General features: G+C 33.7%; 1 protein-coding gene across 1 annotated transcript; it reads right to left on the bottom strand.

Annotated features, from left to right (window-relative positions):
- Positions 1 to 15737: 15737 nt before the first annotated feature.
- On the bottom strand, positions 15738 to 23794 carry LOC111057762 (protein sprint; the record flags this gene model as incomplete). The annotated part of the gene is given in 4 exon segments (XM_039444277.1): positions 15738 to 16086; positions 19931 to 20135; positions 22857 to 23108; positions 23669 to 23794. Coding segments are annotated over 4 exon segments (717 nt in total), but the record flags the coding sequence as incomplete, so codon positions are not given.
- Between the last annotated feature and the right edge of the window lie 3663 nt (positions 23795 to 27457).

Genomic DNA, 27457 nt, shown 5'->3' with positions numbered 1-27457 from the left:
TTAACATGAACTAATTATTCAGTCGGGTAGACTCTAATTAAAGTCTTTTAACTTGATACTCAGACATCTTTGTTTCATTCTTGCTTCTAGTCCTCATCAGATACAAGCTAACTTTCTGTTCTCTGTAATAAATATGCCATTTTTCATACTTTCATCTATATACTTTTATATCTTGAATGGAAAAGCTAAGAAATTTCTTAGTCTTTTTCATTCATTCAATGAATAATTACCACTATCAACTTCTCACTACACAAAAACTTTTATATCTATCATCTTTCTGAAATTTCTATAATTTGTGAATCATAAATCTCTATCGTGCTTTATATAATTGTGTCCTTGTTATGTAAGCCAGTTGTTAACAATTCTAACATAATGCAGACAGGAAGCTTAACTATTGTGTAATAAATGAAGCGGCAACAATTTGATGCAATTTTTGCTATTGAAATAATTGAAAATCACTTCTGGTAAAGTGAGGAAAACAAGAAGCAGAAGACAGACAGAAGGATGAAGATGAAGAGAAAGAGAGGAGGAGGAGGAGGAGGAGGAGGAGGAGGAGGCAGAGAAAGAGAAGGAGGAGGAGGAATATATTAGATTTCTTTATTTATGTATGTTACAATATTTACTGGCTTATACACTGATTTACATTAAATGACGATAATGCTAGTTATTCAACGAATTTCACAAAGTATAATAACTAGCCCTCAGACTCGCTTCGCTCGCCATATCCGTCTAGCCAGGGGGCTCCGCCCCCTGGACCCCCTACTGGATCGTCCAAGATTGAAATCAGCAGGCTCGCTTCGCTCGCCTGCATTTTTCATTTGAGCATTTTCATCATATGTTGGGACGATCCAGTCGGGGGTCCAGACTAAACGTCTGGCTAAACGGATATGGCCAGCGAAGCGAGCCTGACGGCTAGTAATATAATATTCGCAGGAATAGCTCTGATTGAAGTAGCAGTGCCCAATCAATTTTTCCGCGATAAATGCATTTCAATCTTCAACTTGGTGCCAACCTAACAAAGTCAACTCAACTTAATGCCAACCTGACAAAATTATTAATATTATTTATTTCCCAGTTAACAACTGTTTCGAAGAGGTACTCTCTCTAGATTATAGTTCTATATTAACATATGGTATGGCCTTCTTTCAATTATAATTAAGAGAATAAGAAGAATATACATGCTAAAAGACGAACTTTAAACCCTTAAAAACCACCCTTAGAGTGAAATATTGCCAAAAGATTTCTTAGTGCGCCTCTAAAGGGTCAACTGAACATAACTACCAAATTTGAACGTTTTTGGTCCGGTAGATTTTTAGTTCTGCGAGTGAGTGAGTCAATGAGTCAGTGAGTCAGTCAGTCAGTCAGTGAGTGCCATTTCGCTTTTATATATATAGATTAATCAATGAGAATTAATATAGAATGCAATTAGAATAACGATAATATAATAATGTGATGTAACTTCATAAACCGGAGGTGTTTCAACAAATAATAATTGTTGATTCTTTTAGAAGGATATAAAATATCCGAGGAAGCAGACAAGGAGAAAGAGTGGGAGGAGAAAGATGAGTTTCAAATTCAAAGAAGGGGGAAGAGGATGGAGGAAGAGGAGAAAAATAAGAATGTAGGAGAAGCTTGAAGGAAAATGAACTGGAGGAGTAGAATGGGGGGAGGGAGGTTGAGAATGAAGGAGGATGAGGGAGAAAAAAAGTGGAAATAATAGTAAAATTAGTACAATAAGTAAAGAAAAAGCAAAACCGAGAACTAGTAGTAAGTAGAAGAAGAAGATAATTATGAAGAAGTAGGAGTAGGAGAAGAAGAAGAAGAAGAAGTAGAAGAGAAGAAGGAAGAAGAAGAAAAGAAGGAGAAGACGACAAAGAAGATGATGTAGACGAAGAAGTCAAAGAAGATGAAGAAGAAGACGATGAAGAAGACGAAGAAGAAACAGAAGAATAAAAAGGAGAAGAAGAAACAGAAGAAGAAGTATTAGTAACTAAGAAGAAATAAGAAGTAGAATGCAACGTATTTAGAAGATTGATTGTAAAAATACGGTACACAGCCAGCAAAGTTTGATGGGTGCTGTAATGATTGGAAAAGTTTTTACGACTGCAAAGCAGCAGCAAGTGCAAATTCCCAAACGCGATAACAGTCCAAGTTGAAGGCTAAGCTTTAAGTACTACTAAAGCACAATACAACAGACACAACATCAACAATTTATTGCTAGTTGAAAATCAATAGAATCAAACGCAATTCAAACACCATTATTATTGACTAGCAACTACATACACCTCTTTCTCCTCCAACGTGATTTCTTTCTCCAGCTTATTCAGTTTTCCATCACTGTTTTTCTTCAATTTTTCCTCTTCTTCAGACACTTTTTTATCCTACTGCTCAATCACGTAAAGGGAAAATTTTGACAAAAAAGGAACATTGAGGGAAATTTTTGATAAAAAGAGAATATAATGGGAAAATTTTTTTACCTCCTTTCTAATTGTCTTTGTCATCATATACCCCTTGTTCTCATGATTAGACTTTTCTTTTACAGTTTACTTAATTTAATCTACCTCTCATTTATTCGTTAGCAGGACGAATACTCTGACATCCGGTTGCACAAAAGTATGTTCACTTATAATCACGATTAAATGCCACGAGAGCCAATCAGAGAAGCCTTCTTCTCGGAAAAATCTTCTCTGATTGGCTCTCGAGGAATTTAATTGTGATTAAAATTAAACAAGCTTTTGTGAAACTGGATCAGAGTATTCTTTCCAAAGAATGGATATTGATAGGTATCTTCCTCTCTTTTTTCTCTTCTCCAACACACCCAACCAAAAAGCCCATGGTTTTTTATATTTGTAACATTTTATTGTGTTTTATTGTTTCATAATTATTTGTAATTTTGTTTTGTCTTGTTTTGTGTGTTTTTAATAAATTGAATTGAAATTGATACATTCAATGTATTACATTGCAATAAATGCATTCAATTAAGGTAGATACAAAGCAACATCATCTTGTAGTAGACTAATTCTAAATTGCATTTTTTTCATATCATGTATAGTTCAATAATTATAATCCATACTGAATAAAAAGACTGAATAAATATTGTACAACCACAGATTTATTAAAACTCGAGGTATGGTAACTGAAAGTAAAACGTTCTTACTAGTCTTCTATACTTCATCTTCTCACTGTTCTATTTTTCCTCTTCTTCTACCATGCCCTTCTTCTTCTTCTTCTTCTTGCCCTCTTGTTCTTTTTACTTTCCTTGCCCTATTACCATGGGTAAGGAAAGTATTGCTTTCCAAAAAAAATTAAGGTACCCTAATTTCAAGTTTTCTATACGTTTCAAGGTCCCCTGAGTCCAAAAACATGATTTTTGGGTGTTGGTCTGTGTGTGTGTGTGTGTGTGTGTGTGTGTGTGTGTGTGTGTGTGTGTGTGTGGTGTGTGTGTGTGTGTGTGTGTGTGTGTGTGTGTGTGTGTGTGTGTGTGTGTGTGTGTGTGTGTGTGTGTGTGTGTGTGTGTGTGTGTGTGTGGTGTGTGTGTGGTGTGTGTGTGTGTGTGTGGTGTGTGTGTGTTGTGTGTGTGTGTGTGGTGTGTGTGTGGTGTGTGTGTGTGTGTGTGGTGTGTGTGTGTGGTGTGTGTGTGTGTGTGTGTGTGTGTGTGTGGTGTGGTGTGTGTGTGTGTGTATGTGTATGTCTGTGAACACGATAACTCCATTCCTAATTAACCGATTGACGTGAAATTTTAAACTTAAGGTCCTTATACCATAAGGATCCGACAATAAGAAATTTAATAAAATTCCATTCAAGATGGCGGAAAAAATGGCGGATAATGACTAAAAAACCATGTTTTTCACGATTTTCTCGAAAACGGCTCTAACGATTTTCTTCAAATTTATACCATTGATAGCTATTTATGAGCCCTATCAACTGACATGAGTCTCATTTCTGGGAAAATTGCAGGAGCTCCGTTATATTCTTGAGAAAAATGGCGGATAATTACTAGAAAACCATGTTTTTCACGATTTTCTCAAAATAACTTGATCGATTTTTTTCAAATTCATAATCTGTATAGTTATTTATCAGCTCTATTAACTGGCATGAGTCTCCTTTCTGGGAAACTAATGGGGGGTCCACCCATCCTTGAGAAATGGACTTTGTAGCCTCCTTCTCGTGCATGAGGTAGGTAGGTAGAGCAGTTCATAAAAAGAACACATAGTCGAGATATTTCATCTGTAGAACAGCTGTTTTGACGACTTTAAAAAAATGACGACTAAAAAAATAATAGAATTTCACAATTTGCACAAAGGAAAAAGTACTCTGAAAACAATTATATATATATATACACATATACAAAAGTCTGATCGTAGTTTCAAATATGAGCAAGGAAAGTTGTGTGAGTGTACCACACCAGATTTTTCCTCTTCTTCTACCATGCCCTTCTTCTTCTTCTTCTTCTTCTTCTTTTTCTTCTTCTTCTTGTTCCCTTGTTCTTTTTCTTCTTCTTCTCATTCTCCTTATTCGTCTTTTACTGAATATTCTCATCTCATGCTATCTTTTTCACTTCAGATATTGACATGAACAAGACGTGACGATTTTTTAAATTATCCTTGCGACCTTTCGAAGTAACATACCTTAATGATATAACACTTGGGCATTATTGGAATATGAAGAGGACAGGACAGAATACAAAGAGGGGTGGAGGAGGAGGAGAAGATGAAGAAGAAGAAGAAGAAAACGTTTCAACTACCACACTCGTCCCACACACTATAAACACCTCATCATTGCCCTAATAGGGGCTGGCTGTCATGAACGTACTTTATGGCAGCGGAATGACGTCATAAGCGAGTGGAATCTGCCAATTTCTCGAATTCGCTCTCTCCTTCTACTTGCCTCCTTGTTTTGTCGTTCCACTACTCTATTGCATCATAATAATATTTAATAACGCCGGTACCGGCTTAGCTATATTAGCGGCAAAAATGCAGACCGGCATTTCCATATTGGATGAAATTTAAAATTCCTTCAAGATAATATTGTTTTGTATCTACATAAATTGGCGGAGCTTTGGACAAACAATGTTCATTCTTTGGTGAGAATACTCAGAATATCCTTGCCAGTAACTCTCTACTGATGAATGAAGGGAAGATCATGAATCTCATTATAGAATAAGTACAAAGAAGAAAGGAAATAAATGTCAAAATTGAACACTAAGACACAAAACACTGCAAAAAAAAATCTGGTTTTAGAGTGCACGCGCATGTCAAGTCTACTTATAAACAAAGATCTGAGCCAGCTGGTGACAGGACAATAACGCTGGAGACATACGAGGTCTGCTATCTCTTCATAGTGAATCATTCAATAGAATCAACAGTTGCCAACAGTTTGCAATTGAAATAATAACATTTTCTCGAATTTCGTGCTTATTTTCAATTTTAGGTGAAAATGTTACTGAACATTAATTGTAGAGATTTTCATGCTTAATTTTTTCCACTCAACATTTTTGTTTAAATTGTATATGAAGCCTGATAATTGGGGATCTAAAATCAAACTTTGCATAGATGGGGCGGAGCTCCTGAAATTTTTACAGATATGAGACTCGTGTCAATTGATAGAGCTTATCAATGACTATTTTAGGTATGAAATTAATCAAAATCGTTGGAGCCGTTTCCGAGAAAATCGCGAAAAACACTGTTTTTGACAACATTTTTGCCATTTCAGCCGCCATCTTGAATTGCATTTGATCGAAATTGTTCGTGTCAGATCCTTATATTGTAAGGACCTTAAGTTCCAAATTTCAAGTCATTCCGTTAATTGGGAGATGAGATATCGTGTACACAGACGCACATACGCACATACACTCATACACACACACACACACACACACACACACACACACACACACACACACACACACACACACACAATACATAGGCTACCAATACCCAAAAACCACTTTTTTGGACTCAGGGGACCTTGAAACGTATAGAAATTTAGAAATTGGGGTACCTTAATTTTTTTCGGAAAGCAATACTTTCCTTACCTATGGTAATAGGGCAAGGAAAGTAACAAATAGGATGCTAGAGAAGAAGAATAAGTAGAACTTGAATGAGTGGAAAAAATGACCAAATTCAGACTGCTAGAAATAATTGGAGTATCCATTGATGTCTTCAAGTGCAAAGCCGGTCCCTCAAATTAAAATAATTGACAGTTTGACATGCGAACACTTCAATCTCTTAACAAGTGCTGACAAGCGTAAAGTGCACCCCGCTATACTGAAATTCACTTCCAACTATCAGCATCTCTTTCGAATTACACAAATACCTCCCATTCAATCAAAACTGACACTTTAGAGTGAATCTTCACTGATTAGATTCACTTTCAACTGACAGCATACGTTCCAGAATAACACAAATACCTTCCATTCACTCAATACTGACACTTGATAGTGAATCTTCACTGATTAGATTCACTTATAACTGGCAGCATACCTTTCAAATAGCAAACAATACTTTGCATTCAAACAAAGCTGACAAGAGTGTGCCATGCTCAGACTCAATTGGAAATTTTCCACCAATTACAATGTAGCATGTAGCAAATTATGTATGTTTGACTACTCAGACTAATATGTAAATTGTTTAGCAACCAACAATTTTCCATTGATAATTATTAAGTTCATGTGACTAATCAGTCAATTCTATGAAATATTTTTTGTTTCTTGTTTTTTTACAAAGAAACATTCAGCTCAAAATCACGATATGTTTACGAGGCTAGTCAGTCAATTCTATGAAAATATGTTCAAGTGACTACTCAGTCAATTCTATGAAATAATTTTTTTTTGTTCTTTCTAACAAAAAATGTTTGCATGAAATCACGATATGTTTAAGGGGCTAGTCAGTCAATTCTATGAAAATATGTTCAAGTGACTACTCAGTCAATTCTATGAAATAATTTTTTTTCGTTCTTTTTAACAAAAAATGTTTGCATAAAATCACGATATGTTTAAGGGGCTAGTCAGTCAATTCTATGAAAATATGTTCAAGTGACTACTCAGTCAATTCTATGAAATAATTTTTTTTCGTTCTTTTTAACAAAAAATGTTTGCATGAAATCACGATATGTTTAAGGGGCTAGTCAGTCAATTCTATGAAAATATGTTCCAAGTGACTACTTAGTCAATTCTATGAAATAATTTTTTCGTTATTTTTAACAAAAACATTTTGCATAAAATCACGATATGTTTAGAGGACTACTCAGCCAATTCTATGAAAATATTTGCTTTTTATTTAAGGCCCGGTTGCACAATAGCCGGTTAAATTTTAATCGTGATTAATTCCACGAGAACCAATCAGAAATCATGATAATATGTTCTCGGAACTACTCAGTCAATTCTATGAAAATGTTCTCTTTTTTATTTACTAATAGTTTTACCTGAATTCATTGAATTATGTTCATGTCCATTCTATGAAATATTGTTTGTTTCATGTTTTTTACAAAGAAACATTTTGCATGAAATCACGATATGGTTAGGGTACTACTCATTCAATTCTATGAAAATATTTGGTTTTTATTTACCAAGAATTCTACCTGAATTATACTACATTAGGCTACATATAAAATATCAGTCAATCGAATTAACTACTTGCTCAATTCAATGAAAATGTTTGTTTTTATTTACTAAGATTTTTTCATGATTTCCTAGACTACATCTATAATATAATAAATGAAAGAGCTGGCTTATACACACCTACGGGATAAAAAATTCACAAATGACGCTTCATCACGTCTTAACTACTGGACTGAAAGCAATACTTTCCTTACCTATGGTAATAGGGCAAGAAAAGTAAAAAGCAGACTATAACTATTCATCATAAATCAGCTGACAAGTGATTACACAGATGTGTGGAGAAGCCAGTCTTCTATTGCTGTATTTCCATAAGGTCTATGGTTTCAATCAGGTACTTGAGGATGAGAATACTGCGTGAGGTCTACTGTTCACAGAACTACTAGTAATATAAAGGAAATACGTGGCTTATACATGTATGGGATAGGAAAATCACGAATGACGCATCATCATATCTGAACTACTGGACTGATTAACTTGAAACTTTGCATATAGATTCTTAATTTACCAAGGATGGTTATAGGCCTATTTTAAATTCTTCAAGATTTCAGTAGGTCAAGTTTTCATTTGCAAGGGTTACCTGCTAGTATGAAAATATAGTTCGATTCATAAATGTATAGTGTAAATGAAAGAAAAACCAAGAATATGGCGGAACTGCCGAAAGATCTCGTTGTCCAGTGAGTGATTTATTCATTTATTGTAAAATATTTGACTGCTAGTCGTTTTTTTCCAAAAGCAAAAAGTGATGAAAGAAAAAATAGTTTTTTACAGTGCAAGGAAAATATCAGAAACAATAAATTATACTCATGATGATTTATGCATATTTTTATGAAGAAGAATAATCCACTCAGATCTCCACACCCAATAAGGAAACCAACAATCCAACTTCTTAGAAAAAAAATTATAACTCAACATTTGCCAGGTACTTAACATTTCAACCCAACTTCATATCATCAATGAAAAACTATTCTTCATAAGCTGCTGTTTGAAAAATCACTGTCGCATCAAATGACTAATGACTATTGTATGCTAATAAACATGAGAGAGCACACCCATTCATTGAAATCATGAAAATGAATTTATGACAATGACTTTGGTAGATGAGATGACAGTAAAACTCCAATCTGTGATTTGAAAAACAAATCAAAAACCAACTTGACTTGACACCAACAAATAAATAGCTTAATTTCCAACACAAAAACATCAATTTTCCAACAATATTTCAACACCTGTATACTACAGGTTTCAATAGACTGAGACAATGTACTAGAAAAGCCTATATTGTAACAGAGTTGTAAAGACTGTTGAACAGTGACAGGCAACAATTAGTTTTCATCTTTTACACAACTATGGTGCGGTTCAATTTATTCCTAACTCAAAAGTAGTTCATAAATATCCACTGACAAGTTGTCAAGTTTGCATAAAATAAAATTAAAACATGATTTTAAATCAGTTAGTCATCAGAAAATCGTTTAAATGCCAGTTTGTCAGGCTACATTGTCGATTGTCAGCTCAAAAAATGTTTAAACAAATATCAAAGAAAGAATTTCATTCATAATACTAGTCCTTGAGACCACAAAAATCTTGGATTAATCTTGCAAACCATTACGATTCGGCGACGGGAGCGAGATGATTTTCAACTCCAACTCGTGGTTAAATAGTTGAAACCTTTGACGTCATGCTAATCCTATTATATTAAGCGAGCAATATCTGGTTATCTGGTTATTTATGTTCGACGGACCTCGAAAACGGCTCGAACGATTCTCACGAAATTTGGAACTCAGTAGGTTTATGATATAAAAATTCGATAGCACTAGGTCTCATCCTTGGGAAAACTCGCTGAACGACATTGAAAGGATAATTCATCTTTGGTTGAAACAGCTGATACTTTCGTCGTCTGTGGATAGTAAAAAGTAGCGAGTTATTCTGTGGAAAATCAAAATATCGCATCCCCGAAATTCATAAGCTGACGTATAGCCAGCAGTAAAATATAAATAAATAAAAATAACGAGCGAAGCTCGGTGCCCCGATATTATTTTAATAAGCAAGAAATTAATTATATTTTACAATAATTTCATAATGAATTTTCATAATTGAGATGAAATATTTTGTTAATATTCTACAATGTTAATAGACGATCTGGCTACAGAGCAAAGCAAGAAAGAGATAGCGCTATCCGCTTTGTTGAATGATGGACAAGGATAGCAATACCATTGCTAATTGAACTCTGCCATTATAACGTAGACGTCACTATAGTAACAATTGATCAATAGAATCTCTCTCTGATTCATCATGGTATTTTAGACTTAATCTTAATTATTTTTAACGCTAGATCATGAGTTGAATTTAGTTTTGTTTAGCACATGAATAAAAGAATCAGATTCTGAACCTGAATCACTCTCTCTCTCTCCCTCTCCCGGTCGTGTGTTAATGGGAAGGATTTTATATCCTTCTTAGAGAATCGACAATTATTTGTTGAAACACCGCCGATTTATGAAGTTACATCACATTATTATATTATTGTTATTCTAATTGCATTCAATCTTTATTCTCATTGATTAATTATTTAAACTTTGTAAAATTCGTTGAATAACTAGCATTATCGTCATTTAATGTAAATTAGTGTATAAGCCAGTAAATATTGTAACATACATTAATAAAGAAATCTAATCTAATCTCTTTGATGTTTTACATCAATATTTAATTCATAATAATAAAAATAATATCAATTTAATTCAATATCACACAAAGTAAGAGAATCATTTTAGAGAATTGTGTTCTGTTTATTAATAAATAAAAATAACGAGCGAAGCTAGGTGCCCCGATATGTCGTATTCTATGCACAAGCATAGAATACAACAAATAGTAATAATCTCGTATAAGTTTTCTCTAGTACAAGGCTTGTATAATCTCTTCACCATGACTTGCCATTTCATGTACCATATTTTATTCATTTATTTTTTATTTATTTATAATTTTTACAAAGTAGCACTGATTGGGAGAGAAAAACTAAGGATTCTCATTGTACTATTTCTCTCCCAAATTTAGATAACTTTTTAACATTATTTATTTATCAGTGATAGTGACAATGAATATATTATTGTAGTGGGCTAGATACACAATGACAAATTGAGACTTATGAAAATAAAAAATGGTAATAAAGTAGACTTACAGACTTTATTGATGACCGATGAACAAACCACAAATATTTTCAAAACATAAATTAAATAACCTTGAGCACAGTCTATGAACGTTGAGAACATTGATAAGCCGGGAGGGCAAAGTTTCCATTACCGATTATAACTGGTTCACAAATTAAAATTAAACTGATAAGAATGTAAGTTAATCATATGAATTGAAAACATTGGTTTCAATGTGCAACAAATAAGGAAAGTAACAATACATAATACATGTAAGGTTGGGGTAGTTCAAAAGAGTAGCCTACAAGCTTTGATAACCTTCCACAAATTATTGAGAAGTTTCCAAAAGGTTATTGCGTTCAATTAACATAATGAATTGGTATGTTATGAACAATGGGAAAGTAATGAGGAAGTACTAGTGAAACAACAATCCTTTTTTGCTTGTAGTGTAATCTAGTTTTTCCAATCCAATCAATTAGAGCTTCCGTTACTTATAAAAAATAGAGTTCATTGTCATCATTGACCATAATTATTTTAAACTATGGGTAAAAAATGATTTGCGATAAATGAGTTAGTTAAGAAAATCGATTACCTACTAACTTACTACTACTCTGAAAGAAGTGAAGAACAAAAATAAGAAACTGGCCTTAAAATCATAAATAATACTTAGCATTATGGACAATGGGATGGAGAAATTTTTGGTTACAGTAAGGTTTGTCTTTCTTTCATCGTTTGGAGCCGACCTTTTCGTTCAACTCGTCTTTCAATTATTTTATTAAGGTAGGCTACTCAAAGTTGCAAACTGGAGTTCCATCATAGTTACTACATCATTATAGCCTAAAAATATAGTAATCAATATTGATATACCTTAGTAAATCATTCAAATATAGTTACTATATCAATATTGTAATATTAGTAATTGTAATTCGCAGTACCCAACTTACTGTAAATCAACTTTGTCTGAGAATAGAAGAGATTGGAATATCATAATTGAATTTATTACAAAGCTTTAAAAACCATAAATTGTATTAAATATTAAATGTCTTGTATCAAATAGCTGATAATAGCCGGCCGGGTTGGTCTAGTGGTAAGGAGCTTTACAACTTTCGGTTTGCTAGTACCGCCTGGTTCGTGGTTCGAGTACCGCAGATGACAAGGACATTTGATAATCTCATCAATTCTTCCTGACACTTTCCATTACCCAACCACAAGCAAAAAACTCATACAGTCATACGAGCATCTTTCGCGATAAAAAAATTAATAGTGCTAGGAGAAAAGTTAAAGAATTAAAAATGTAGTTAATAGAATTAAATTAAGACTAAAAATTGAAAAGATAAAATTAGAAATCTGCATCTTCGGTTGGTTCATTAACTTAAAGCCCTTAAAGGGTTTCAAAAGCCGAGGCAGAATAATAAACAAATTACAGACACTGATAAGTTGGCTACACAATATTATAAAAATGACAGAAAAAAATGTCTAGATATTAAAATATGTTTAAAATCTACAATATTAGGCTACAACAGAACTAATCCTTGCTCTTCACCTTCCGAAAATCTGTAGGTATGTACCTACAACTTTGACAACAATAAGATACCGTACCTACTTTCATAACTTTTAAATTATTTCAGTACTTCAAAAAAGAACAAATAAGTTGAAAGTGAATTAATCAAAGGATGTTGTACAAATGGGAAGGACTGTCAAGTAAGGCACACTAATTAAAATGTCCTTGTGTTCAAATTGGAATTAATCTAACTTCTGACAGTCTAACTTTTGGACAATAAACATGACTAATTCAAAAAATTAAGAGACGACCTAGATGAACTTGAGGACATAATACATATTTTGATAAATTTTGAACTGAAATTTATGTCAATTTTATTATTGGATTGAGCAAAATGTAGACTACAGAATAGACTAGGCTAAAAAACGTGTCAAACTAACTACTCACCAAATATCAGTATTTCAGAATTTTTGTCACCACAAAATGTTTATCAGAATCCATTTTGACACTCATTTCACACAAAAACCGCACACTAAAAAACCGAAGAAATTAAACAGAAAACAATTACAAAGGTAAATAAACGACCGGCACCAATACAAGACAGGTGAAACCGCACATTCCTTGGAATGACGCAGAACACAAATGATGCAAAATCAAAATGGCTGCTGCAGACAATATTGGACCTGCCAGGATTTCTCAGTGATGGAGAAGGGAGCAGGGAATCTGACAACCGTAAAGGCCGCGCATTCTAGTGGAGGATTTTGGAACAATACTGGTTCATTTTGGTAGAGAGCTGCATTCTAGCGGTGGGTTTTGAAACTATTTGAAAAATCTCATAAGAAGCGGTTGTTTCAAATCTCATGAAAACCAAAATATCAATTTTGTACCAAGGTCTACTCATTTCAATTATTATTCAACACCTTGATAGTATCTAATGGATGATAAGTGAACCTGATAGAACTGAAAAATATTAATGAAATTATAATAAATTTTTAATACGGTACGGTAATTCAAATAGTACGTACGGTAATATCCTACCAAGGTTGATAGATAGCCTAAATACATTCTATTACTGTACGGTACAGTGAAAAAATTCAGAGAAATGCATCAATTTCATTCAATATAGAATTTTATGAACTCCCAATACCGGTGAACTCTGTAGTAAAATTTACTTCAAACTGTCAGCATTCCTTATACGGTAAATCAAAAGATTTCTTAAGTAGGTAATTTCAAATTATTGCTGTCATAATAGCAGATAAAACTAGGTACCTAACTTACCGGTATTAAAGGTTTTTTTTTAGAATAGACTTGTGCTATATCGTACGGTATGTAACTTAGAACTTACCAAGATAGAAAACTGTGATAGATAAAAAAGACTGTATAGCCTAAATACAATATATTACTAAAAAAATGATAGAAATAGCAGTTAAATGCTACCCACTTTTTCAAATGAATACAATAAAATTCTATGCTGTATTTTTTTCCGCATTTAAGCATTTATTTGAGTTTTTGTGTTTGACTCTTTTTATCATCATCATATTTTTCTTCTTTCTTTGTATTTCCTGTTCTTTTCTCATAATACTTTCACTTTTTTTCCCCTTGTTGTAAATGTATGAAATTTTCTAGCAATACCATACTATACTGTATACCATCATATAGATACTGTATTTTATTACCATGAATTCAATAGAGCATCTTCAACAAATTTGTATTGTAAATTGTCTATTGTTATAATTTATAGTCAATCGTTATCATTTACAAAGTAAATCATTTCCAGTCAAATGCATCCCTAATGATTTGAACGGAAATGTTTCTCCAGTATTTTATGTATAGGCTAGATTGTACAATAATATCATAGACTTTAAAGGATTAACCAGTATCTTATTATTTTATTTGTAGCATATTAAATTGGAATCAGAATTATACGATAGCGTAAGTAAATATCCCATGGTATAGGGAATTTATGTCGCTACTTTTACTGTTATCTCAAGCTGATTACTGTCGATTATTGTCAATTTTTACTGTTTTGTTGGGGTGAGAGTGTATGAACAGCACAATTTGAGAGACTACCAGCGTCACACAGCTGCATAGAAAAGAACTACGTGAACTATCGGCTTGGGATAACAGAAAAAGTTGCGACATAAAGTTGCGCCCTATACCATGGGATATCTATGCTATCGTTTCTCTATGACGATAATGAGGTCCACGTTATTCTGGTAGTGTTTGATTAGCAATGGTATTGCTATCCTTGTCTACCATTCAGCAAAGCGGATAGCACTACCTATCTCTTTCTCGCTTTGCTCTGTTGCCAAATCGTCTTTTAACAATGTAGATTGAATAATTAATTTAAAAAATATTTCATCTTAATTATGAAAATTCATTATTGAAAAATTATAATTTCTTGCTCAATAAAATATAATTGATTATTTTAAACGAGAAAGAACCGTTAATATTACATCAATAAACCAGTATCAGCTACCGTCTATAGAAGGCATTGACAAGACAGAGGATCGTCAACGTTTTTCTCCCATCTTTCTCCACTACCATTATAACGTGAACCTCACTATAGTAAGTTCACTTCAAACTGTCAGCTTGCCTCATAAATAGAACCAACTCTTCTCATTTTACCAATGCTGACACTTCGAAGTGAATCTCTTTATAGTAAATTGAGACCCAGTTTCATAAAAGCCTGTTAAATTTTAACCGTAATTAAATGCCACGAGAACCAATCAGAGAAGCCTTCTTTTCAAAAAAGCCTTCTGTGATTGTTTCTTGTTATTTAATCACTAACAGGCTTTTGTGCAACCGCGCTTAAATATTATAATTACAGTATATACAATTACAAATATTATACAAGCTTTGAAGTGAAATTTTGACCAAAAACCTTAAAGATGCATCGACTCACAAACAGCGCTAGTGTCGTACTTGGAATTGAAATCGGCCATTGAGGGGGCAACCTATAAGATTATTACATACCAATGCCTTTGTAATCTATGATATTACAAATATATAGATATAATATCTCGTGCTAAAATATCCCAATGGTGGCCTTCAATTTCAAGTGTAAGAGCTATCATTGGGAAGGCATAGGCATTGTGGGTCTATATCTCTTTAAGGTCTTTGATTTCGACTATATTATATAGGTATTGGCATAGAGAAACTATAGCATAAGTAGATATCCCATGGTATAGGGCGTTTATGTCGCAACTTTTACTGTTATCTCAAGCCGATTATTGTCAATTTTTACTGTTTTGTTGGAGTGAAAGTGTATGAACGGCACAATTTGAGAGACTACCAGCATCACACAGATGCATGGAAAAGAACTACATGAACTATCGGCTTGAGATAACAGTAAAAGTTGCGACATAAACGCCCTATACCATGGGATATCTACTTATGCTATTGTTTCTCTATGGTATTGGTATCTCATCCAATTAAATTATTCATTGAGAAAGGTTGAACAACACATTAATAAATCATATTGAACGAAATGACTGTGCAAATCAAGCTATATTGAGACAAACTGCTATGAACAACAGTTAATAAAATAGTTGAATAAGAAACAAATACATTGATTCTGTCAAACAAGAAGTGTTGTACACAGGAATAAAATGAAAGTAAATTATTTCTAAATTCTAATTCATACATTATGAATGGATAATTTATTTTATGTACAAGGAGAAGAATATCACTTCTTTATAACGGTTTTGAGTTGAGAGGCCATGTAATCTGTCCATGCTCGTACATGTAGACAAAGTAGCATATATTTCCTTTGTCATATTCTTCTTTGAGAAGATCCACAACCTTCGCGTCGCTCTCAAGAAGAGTGACTGAAAAAGAGACAGATTTGTTGAAGAAATAATTCCAACATTTTATACACGGTAAGGAAATTATAGAAATTCATGAATTTGAAAACTCATCAGTAGGCTGGACCACATCTTCACAATTTTTCTGATAATATTATGTTTTCGCCACACTGCACAGAAAGCAGCTGTTTTCCAGTCCCTACGTAGATCTGAAAGACATTGTTTGCAGACGACTCTCGACTCTCGTCTGACGTCAGAACAGGTTTATTTCCGGTCTAGGCCCTAAAGAGTAGTCTACCCTTTCCAGCCGCTAACATGGAATTAAGAAAGGTGATCAAAAAACAACTGATCAAAAAACTTTTCATTATTTGTGTTCATTATTCAATAATTAAAACATTTATAATAATAATATCATCTTATTGTCATTTGAAAGAATAAAAAAGTATAAACTCAACCTCCCACATAATTGAACATCATCTTTTAGGTTATTTAGACAAATCAGAATAAAAATGAAAATACTTGTACGATTTCCTGATATTCAGATTACCTCAGATTTGCTAGAGCTATCACCTTCCACTTCTGCTTTTGGAAGTGCTTAGTAAACAACTATTCTCATATACTGTATAGACTATAAATATATATATATATATTTTGTTTATTTTTGTGTGTGGCGAAAAATAGCGTTCGCACCACGGGCAAAAATGTTTTTCCGGCTCTCAATCTTTTCTAGTCCTCGGCCTACGGCCTCGGACTTGAAAACCGATTTCGAGCCGGAAAAATATCATTTTCTGCTCTAGGTGCGAAATATACTATTCCCAATCCCTTTTTGTGTAGGTAGTTGAGAAGTTGATATTGCTGTAATTATTCATATTACAATCATGAAAAAGACTAAGAAATTGTCAAAAAACACAGATTTATTGATACTTGAAAAACCCGGTTTCGGTTATTACACCATTGTCAATCTCTGATAAACTAAAACTAAATACAAGAGTAGCAGAATTTATACTAGTAGGCGAGTACTGCTATTGGTCAAGGGCATGAACGCCTGCCATTGGCCCAGCTGGACAGTCTCCTCCCACTCAACAGTGTCACAAAATGGCGGCTTAAGCAACAGATTTTCCAGTCACCTTTCTTGAAAATATTTCGGGTTCATCAATGAAGAAAAACACCCTTGTATATTTGGTGTATGTTAATAATACAAAAGAGAAATTTATTTCTAATAAGATGTATTTACTTTCTGTTGTTTTAGCGGTATTCTGGATAGGATTTATTCAATTTAAGTAAAAGATGATGAGGTGATTACACTTGAAAATGGCTCTTGCAGAACCATTACGACTGTTATACCTACTTCGACCACGACCGACAGTTCAACGTGCCCATTCGATAACACTTGAGTGACCTGGCTAAAAACATTTGTTCGAATCCGGGTTTGAACCCGGTACACCTAGATTGTTACACAAACACTTCAAATAATTAATTGGGATTACGATCAGAGAGTGAAGGCATGGTATTTGAATTTATACATATTCTGGATGAGTCATGTTGGTTTATCATAAAAACAGGTCGTTGAAAATGAAGTGCTAGAAGGGATGTGATCATATTGAGTAGGCCTACATATTCTAGATGAGACATAATTTTATTCATAAAAACAGGTCAAGTTGCATAGTCAAGAGATCTCTTCATATGTTGAGTTTTCATGGGGATCTGACGTTGAAGGTAGAAAACGGTATCCAAAATAAATTGGACAAACAATTTGCATGGGGACTAGGAGCCAACTACTGCACCGCATCATCCAAGGAAAGATTAGGGGAAGACGGAGTCCTGAAAATAACACAATTATCCGAAATTTCAAATTTACTTGAAAATCAGTCCAGGCTCTGTTTCTCCTTCATATATCCACTATTCACTAAGGGTCGGTTTCCGAGCTCGGGATTTAGCCAACTTCTAGACTTTGAACAGCTGAAGTCAGAAAATTGATTTTCCGAAACGAGACGTAGTCGCAGTTTTCATGATAATCTTTATTTTCATATTTCTTCAATTGAAAACGTTTTTCCTTGACGAAATGAAACATTCCTTGATAATTCAAAATTGCTGAAACTCTACACTATTTTATCTTTATTTTTGTGTTAAATTTTCAAGTTTTTTTCGAAATTTAATTTAAAAATCGTTGGTCGTTCTACTGCGACTACGCCCCGTTTCGGAAAGCCAATTTTCTGTCTCCAGCTGTTTAAAGTCTAGAACTCAGCTAAATCCCGAGCTCAGAAACCGGCCAATAATTGATTGAAACTATAGACCTTTTATACAATACAGCAATAGACTGGCTTCTCCACACATCTGTGTAATCACTTGTCAGCTGATTTATGATGAATAATTCTATAGTCTGATTTTTACTCTAATATTGGCGTATGAAGGAGGCTCCTTTTTCCTTCTATATTATCCTTGAAATGCAAAATTTCCAAAAACCTTGTATATACGTCAAAGCTCAATTAAAAAAGGAACATACCTGTCGAATTTCATGAAAATCTATTACCGCGTTTCGCCGTAAATGCGCAACATATAAACATTTAAACATTCAAACATTTAAACATTAAGAGAAATTACAAACCGTCGACTTGAATCTTAGACCGCTCTTCGCTCGGTTAATTAGCTCTATAATTATATAGGGGATAATATATAAGGTGACTCGTGGCTATATACGGATATATATTATTCGGGTGTGGAAATTGGTAGAAATAAATAGGTAGGAAATTGTTGAGACATATACCAGTAATTGACAAGAGTTGAAAAAATTGAAATTATGATTAAACGTACCGAATCCATACCGTATGGTAAACTAGTAATAAAACTAGTGAACCCAGGGGCTGAAGAGCTCGCGAAAAATACCGCTGATATTTTGCTATTTCAATAGCGGCTGATATTTTGCAGTCTATAAAGGCTGCTATTTTATTGAAAGCAGTGGGAAGTCAAATATTGAAGTAGGATTAGCATCAAGTTAGCCTATATTAATTGCAAGCAATAATTGACCGAGCAAAGTGAGGTCTAAGATCCAAGTCGACGGTTTGGCATTTCTCTTAATGTTTAAATGTTTATATGTAGCGCATTCACGGCGAAACGCGGTGTAATAGATTTTCATGAAATTTGACAGGTATGTTCCTTTTTTAATTGCGCGTCGACGTATATACAAGGTTTTTGGAAATTTTTGCATTTCAAGGATAATATAAAAGGAAAAAGGAGCCTCCTTCATATGCCAATATTAGAGTAAAAATCAGACAAGTCGACAAGTGATTACACAGATGTGTGGAGAAGCCAGTAGTCTATTGCTGTATTTCCATAAGGTCTATAGTTTCAATCAGGTACTTGTGGATGAGAATACTGCGTGAGGTCTACTGTTCACAGAACTACTAGTAATAATCTAGTTGACAGCTAATAATACTTTGTGATTTGTAATGATAAATCACTACACGACATAGTTGTCCATTATAGTTTTCCATTGACTAGTTAGTACAAGGAACACAGCTCTCGATTTCCTATTAGAATGTTTAATTGCTTAATATATATTTATTTATTTATTAGGTTAGCAAAAATAATACAATGATCGGAAAAGAAAAAACAGGCTATTGCCCAAAACTGCTTCAATTTCCTAATTTAGTTTCAAATTAAAATAGATGTAGGTATAGCGATCAAGTATTGGTTTTGCTGTTGGTAATTTTCATTCTCATTGAATAGTTCATATTGTGTACCTATTATTCCAATTTATTCTCATTAATACTTGAAATTATTCATAGGGATACTTTTTATTTAATTATTTAGTTAGTTTAGTTATGTATTTCAAAGTTTAATTAGATGACACATTAGGCTGTTTACTGACCTTCACCATTGACTAGTTTGTACAAAGAACACAGCTCTGGATTGCCCATCCTGAGTTTCCTCGCCATGGTGTTGCAGATGGCTGAAGCGGTGATGTGAGGACTGTGCTTGATGAGGGTGGCTGAGTAGGGCACCCCTGTCGCGGGGTCCGGCACTATCACCTTCAGCTCTTTGCTGGGGTCGAAGTAACCACTGCCTGTGCGCCACTACAAAGTAACACAAATTTGAAGATTAATATTGAATTAGAAAATTGTAAGTTGAATATTGAATAGAATAATTTAAAGTTATCAATATTGTTAGCAAACATTTTTATTGCTTAAAAGTTATTTAAAGTTAGCAGATTAATTTAATAATTTTTTTTTAGTTCGTCACTTATTTGAACCCTATTATTTTTTGCTTATAATTTTCAATTTCTTATTCTATTATTAAGTTTTTAGTTACTAGATTTTTTATTGTATCTAGTGTCATTAAAGTATAGTTATCATTTTTCTTATTGATTGTCAGAAGACTCCTCCATGCACACGGACTTGTCGTCCAAGCATGGAGTTATTCATTTACTTTTTACTTGTTTTTCATATTAATGTTACAAACTAATGTATCGTCTTTACTTTGTTTTTACATAGGCCTACTATGTAATGTATAAAGTTTTTGAATAGGATGAATTAAATTGAATTGAATTGAATAAGATGATTTGGAGTAGAATTTTGAATAAAATAATTTATCAGCTCTTTGCTTGGGTCTAAGTAATCTCCACCTGTGCGCCACTACAAAATAACACAAATTCGAATTCAAATAATCTATTTATCTATATAATATAATAAAAAAGGATTGGCTCATACACATACGGAATAGGAAATTCATGAATGACGCATCGTCACGTCTCAACTACTCAACTGATTAACTTGAAATTTTTAATATTGATTCTTAATTCACCAAGGATGGTTATAGGCCTACTTCAAATTCTTCAAGATTTCAGTAGGTCAAGTTTCACAGTTGTCAAGTTTTTAATTAGACCCTTGCGGAGCACGGGTCACCTGCTAGTAAATAATATTAACATTCTAAAGTTGAAATATTGAATTAAATAGGAGTACAGTCAATTGTCCAATTCTTGAAGCAAAGGCAATTAACAATAAATAGTAAGAAATGTCAATTCCTACAATTCAAAAGTAAATATAATTCAGTAGAGGATAGAGAAATAAATGTGTTTGTAGAGGAAAATGAATTAGACCAAGAAGAGAAAGTAGCATTCTTGGGAATTTTATTGGACAGGAAATTAACATGGCATCCTTACATTGAAAGGATATGTAATGAGATATCATCTGGGGTATTTGTCCTGCGGCAGCTTGCTAGGCTGAATGATAAAAAACTACTGTTAACTGCTTACCATGGACTTATACTATCTCATATTAGGTATGCTATTTTAGTATGGGGTAATTCATCTCAACAAAATATGGACAGAGTGTTTAAGATTCAAAAGAAGGCACTCAGATGTATAGAGAAAGTGAATAGGTTAGACTCTTGTAGGCCTTTATTTAAAAAGCTTGGTCTATTAACTGTGCCATCTTTGTATGTATATGAAGTTGTAATGCATGTGAAAACGAGTGGTGTGATCCAGAATTCAGATGTTCATGAGTATAATACGCGAAACAGAGCAGATTATCATATAATGGGTCACAATAGTAGGTTATTTGAACAAAAATCAGATTATATTGGTAGGAAATTTTATAACAAGCTACCTCAAATCTTGAAAAGTAATGATGATTTGAAGATTTTCAAAAAACAAATGAAAAAATATTTAGTTGATAGAGCTTTTTATAGTGTACAAGAATTCCTTTCAAACCTAAACTAGGTTGAACTACTTAGTGTTAGAATTATTATGTAATAACATGACTTGTCTTATACTCCATGACTGGAGTCTTTAGGACGTAATCTAAAAAAAAAAAAACATATATCAGTGTATCATATCAGTATATCAGTGTCTGTTTCTGGTACAGAGTGGAAATATTATTATCTGGAGTTTGGATTATTCCCACTCAACTCGATAAAGTGAATATTAATATAGTCCCATTAATAGTTTCATAGTCCCTAGGGAAGAATATTCCCACTGAACTGGACACGGTCTCTGATTCTGATATATAGGAATTCAGCTTGAATTTGTATCACATCAAAGTAATGCATTATACCATAGAGTAAAGATAGCATAGGCTAAGTGAAATAAAAACACACATATGTCGTCAGATTCTACACAGTAGCTGACGGCTAGTAATATAATATTCCCAGGAATAGCTCTGATTGAAGTAGCAGTGCCCAATCAATTTTTCCGCGATAAATGCATTTCAATCTTTAACTTGGTGTCACAGTAGCTTGGATGCACACAGTAGCTGTGTAGAATTTGACAACATAGTGTTTTTATTTCGTTATGGAACGGTTCTACAACATTGACAGTTACTCAGTCGGATAGCATATAAGTGTTTGCTATGCTATGTTTTCTCTATGATTATACATAGCATGATACCAATACAATCTATCACCTATCTACCACCTACTTCTCTGTAACATCTTTTCCCTTTCTGTTATACCTTACCTGCCTATTACATGAGAAACCATAGTTGGCAAGGTATTTCCCCCCTCTTTCTTCCAGCACACCATATCTTTTCAGAAATATTTTTTTAATGTGTTATTTGCATTGTTACTTCTATTGTAATTGTTTTATTGCTTATTGCTTATTCTCATTGTATTTTTGTGTGTTGTGAATAAATTGAAAATTGAAAATAAATTGAAATCTTCAGCACAAGAAACGTTTAGGAAAAATCCCACCTCTACTTCATGATTCCACCTAAATGAAGTTGCTTGAAACCCATTTTTGTTCAACTAAAACATCGAATAGATTAAGTAATACAAGGTGCATTCAAAAAGTATCCACCCACCACATGTTTCGGCCTGGTCTTGTAGTTCTCAAGCAGGTGCTGTGGATGCTTGATGACGTCAACCGCCTTGTGCAGCGACTTGAGGTAGAAGTTGGCCTCGCCGGCCACAAAACATGGATGCACCAGACTCTGGATGAAGTGAACCTCCATTTCGGCGGTCATCACGCCACAGTGCACCAGCATCCACACTAGCAGAGGCACCAGTTGGTCAGTATAGATGGCGGCTGGTTCAAGCGTTTCACTCGAAATTGCCTGCAAAAATTACAGAAATTTTGAAATGTATCCTCCAAAAAAATATAGATACGTTCCAATATATTTTTCTTTTCCAAAAATACAGATATGGTATTCTTCTTTAAAAAAATACGGATAAGGTATTTTTCTCCTTTTTCGCCTTCCTTATCATCTTCTTCCTCAAAAAAATCATAATCTATACTATAATAAAGGAAAGAATTGGCTTATATACACAAACGGGATAGGTAAATTATGTTTGATGCATCATAACGTCTGAACTACTGGACTGATTAACTTGAAATTTCGCATATAGTTAGTTTCTTGATTAACCGAGGATAGTTGTAGGCCTATTTCAATTCTTCTAGTTTTCAATTCGTCAAGTTATTAATTAGTCCCTTGCAGAGCAAGGGTTACCTAATAGTTAATAATAAATTGATAGGAACTACTCAAACATAATTTTTAATCCAAATAGAATAACTTCTGAAAAATTAATGAATGGATAAGTTCTAATATTAAAATACTAGAGAAGTAATAATAACGCTGACATCAGTGGTGAAGTGTTTAGTTCATTTTATACTTACAGATTTGACAACGACAGTGATTGCGTTTAGGAAGTAGTCCAATTTGTCAATGGGATTTCTTCCGGCCTGCATCTTCTTCAGATAATACCTCACTACCTCCATTACATCTGGGGATAGCGGCTCCACCTTCAATATTAACACAAATAATATTCATTAGAATGGATAAAAGTTGAGGAAATATCAAGAAAAACTTAGTGAAAAAATATTTATTATAATAGATGATCAAATCAAAATTGTTTATTGTCATTACAAAACAAATAGTATAACAAGGTCACATACATTTACAATTTATAAAATTCTTCATTCATCTATACATGAATAAGTGCGTGGTAACGTTTTTTAACACACTAACAATAATAATAGTTATAACAAATCAACAATAATAAAAACAGGATAACAACAAACAACAATAATATTTTTATAATGTTTTTGATATATCAAAATTTAAAATTTCTAGTTTAGTCATTGGTTTTGAAGTAGAAATTGGACTTATTGTTTCTGAGTCCAAATTCTGGTAGCTAGTGGATCAGTATAGAGCGGCTGGTCAATGTGATGTAAATATTTTGCTTATTGGTCATTGACCCAGATACAACATAATTTTAATAAGGAGGACCACCGTCTTGTTTCATAAAAGACGGAAAAATTATTACTAACATGAATAGGTTCTTGGAGAAAAAATACCAAGTGAGCAATATATAAATGTATTGAAATAGAAATGGCAGAACAATAATTTTTGATAGTGAATACAAGTAGCTCAATAATCATACAGAATTAAAGGTTGATAACAAATTGTTAAGATCAGTAAACATAAAAATTTAAATGGAGAAACAAACAATCAAGATAACTGATAAACATCAAGAATCATTAGAGGCAGTTCAAAATCAATAACCATTGAGGTTTAATATGGAAAATTTATAATTGATAAACATCGAAGTTTAGTAGAGACAATTCAGTTAAGATGCACTGAATCTATGGTAATTCACACTTACAAATAACCTGAATACTAATCATAAGATTACAATACAATAATGAGCTTGAAAAATAGCCTACTGAAATTGAATTTAAAATGTGATGAATTTAATATTTCTAGAATTTGTAGATTACAAAATATTGTAATTGAACCAAATATATTTGATGCAATAAAAATTGCTTGTTTGTTTTAAAATCCTAAGTCAATAATAAATTGTGATGATCAAAAAACTAGCCTAAGCAAGTGATGTACAATATTTTACCAAGTAACCAATATTTTAATATGTTAAGTGATTCTGCAATAGTAAGTTGCATCATGAACAAGAAAAGATTATGTTCTGACAACATTCATGATTGAAAATTCAAATACTGAACTGAATGATTGAAAACATTACAATAGGTTGTCATAGTTATCCATGTTTCACACCCATAGAACCAAACAAGACAAGTACCAATGCCGGGCCCATTAGAAAAATGATAAATGACTACAACAATACATAAACCTAAGAGTAAATTAAACCAATAATAAAATTAGTGAGTAGATACATTTTCAATCTCATTATCATGAGGCAAAGGTACAATACTAGAAATAGCACGTGTTAAGATGCCTGTAGGTGTGAGAAGTGTGACAACTCAGACTTTATTATCCGCACCAGGATGTACCTCAAGGATCCTGGCCAACCTCCAAACTGATGGTGGTGTGCCAAGATCTTTCAAAATTACAATGGTATTGACCTTGACATTTTCTGAGGAGGAGGTCCATTTCTGTTTTTTCTGCAGAGTAATTAGGTATTCCTGGGACCACCTATTCCAAAACAATTGTGTTGTAGCTGCTAGGTGGCGCCAACGAGAAACATGGTCTACATGTTTGGTGACTGGTTGAGTGAATGGTAAGGCAGTTAATGGACGACCTACCAAAAAATGCCCAGGAGACAAGTAAGAAAAATCATTGTGATCCTCTGTAAGAGGTACCAGAGGTCTGGAATTCATAATAGCTTCAGTTTGTGCTGCAAATGTAGATAACTCTTCAAAATTCAATGTCCTTTTGAATGTAGTCTTACGCAATGTGTGCTTGAAATTTTTTATGGCATTTTCCCAAATTCCACCGAAATGTGGAGCTCGGGGTGGGATAAAATACCACCGAATATTCAATGAAGATGTAACACCATGAATATCATTCTGAAATTTTGATGAAGACAATAGCTGGAATAATTCCTTCAAATCATTGTTAGCACCATGGAACGTGGTAGCATTATCTGATGAAATGGTATGCGGAATGCCACGACGTGCTACAAATCGAATCAATGCAGCAATGAATGCATTTGATGATAGTTCAGAAACAATTTCTACATGTATGGCTCGAGTTACCATACATATAATAGAGCTAAGTAAGCTTTGCTGAAAGTTTTTGATTTAGGCCCTCCCAAACGGATTGAGATAGGACCTGCATAATCAATACCACAAGTATAGAATGGGAAGTCAATTTTTGTGCGCAAATGTGGGAGTTGCCCCATTATTTGCTCAGATCTGATAGTGGAAAATCGGAACACATTTTACATGTCTTGAGAACTCTTTTGATGGTTCGACGAGTAGAAATGATCCAGTATCTTTGGCGAAGACTAGCCATAGTTGATTGGACACCAGCATGCCTTGAACGACGATGATATGCTACAATCAATGCATATGTGAACTTATGTTTATTGGGTAAGATGATCTGATGTTTTGTGTCATAAGGTAAGTTAGTCAATTCCAACGACCTCCAACCCTCAACACACCCTGATTATCAATAAAAGGAGTGAATGGATGTAATGTACTGTTTGGGCTAAGCTCACTGTTGGAATTCAGCTCCTTCAAATCAGAGGAAAAGGCATCAGCCTGTACAGCCTTGATTAAACAAATTTCAGCATTGTTGATTTCATCTACTGATAAAAATTCATTTTTCCTATCATCAGGATGCTGCAAATTATGAAGATAGCGTAATACATATGCAGCAGAGCGAACCATTTTATGATAATTAGAGCACCTTACAAATAAATTAGACAATACAGATTGATTAGAATTAATAACTAAAGAAACACGAGTAGATTCGGACAATAATACATTTGATGAAAATGAGTCCCATGACTCCCTTGAAGATGATAACCATGATGGACCTGACCACCACAGTTTGCAATTCATTAATTCAAGTGGAGAGCAACCTCTTGAGATGAGGTCAGAAGGATTATTGGATGTGCGAACATGATTCCAATGAAATGATGAGGTAGACTCTTGAATTTCAAAAATACGAGTAGAACAAAAGACATTTTTCCTATCAGGAGGTGTTTTGATCCAATCACACACAGTTTGCGAGTCAGACCATAGGAAGACATTGGAGATTGGTAACTTAATAGCATTCAATACCTTGTTGATTAGCCGAGACAATAAATGTGCAGCGCATAATTCCAGTTTGGGAATGGACAATGCCTTAAGAGGTGCTACACGAGATTTTGAGCATAGTAGGTGGACCTTTATTCCATTACTTGATACAGAACGAACATATATACAAGCTCCATATGCCTTGAGGCTGGCGTCAGAGAAGCCATGCAATTCAAAGGTAGAATCAGTATCAGCACTGATTACACAACGTGGAATATTAATATTAGAGATAGAATGCAGCTCTTGAAGGATTTTCAACCATTTACTCAATAGACCTGGGGGTAATGAATCATCCCAGCCTATACGGGCTAACCATAATTCTTGGAAAAGAATTTTAGGAGCAATGACAATAGGCGATATTAAACCTAATGGATCAAATATTGACGCAATGCAGGAAAGAAATTC

This window comes from Nilaparvata lugens, unplaced genomic scaffold (assembly GCF_014356525.2).
Source record: "Nilaparvata lugens isolate BPH unplaced genomic scaffold, ASM1435652v1 scaffold4054, whole genome shotgun sequence".
In the NCBI taxonomy this organism is placed as follows: Eukaryota; Metazoa; Arthropoda; class Insecta; order Hemiptera; family Delphacidae; genus Nilaparvata; species Nilaparvata lugens.
This window is presented reverse-complemented; position numbering and strand designations above follow the sequence as displayed.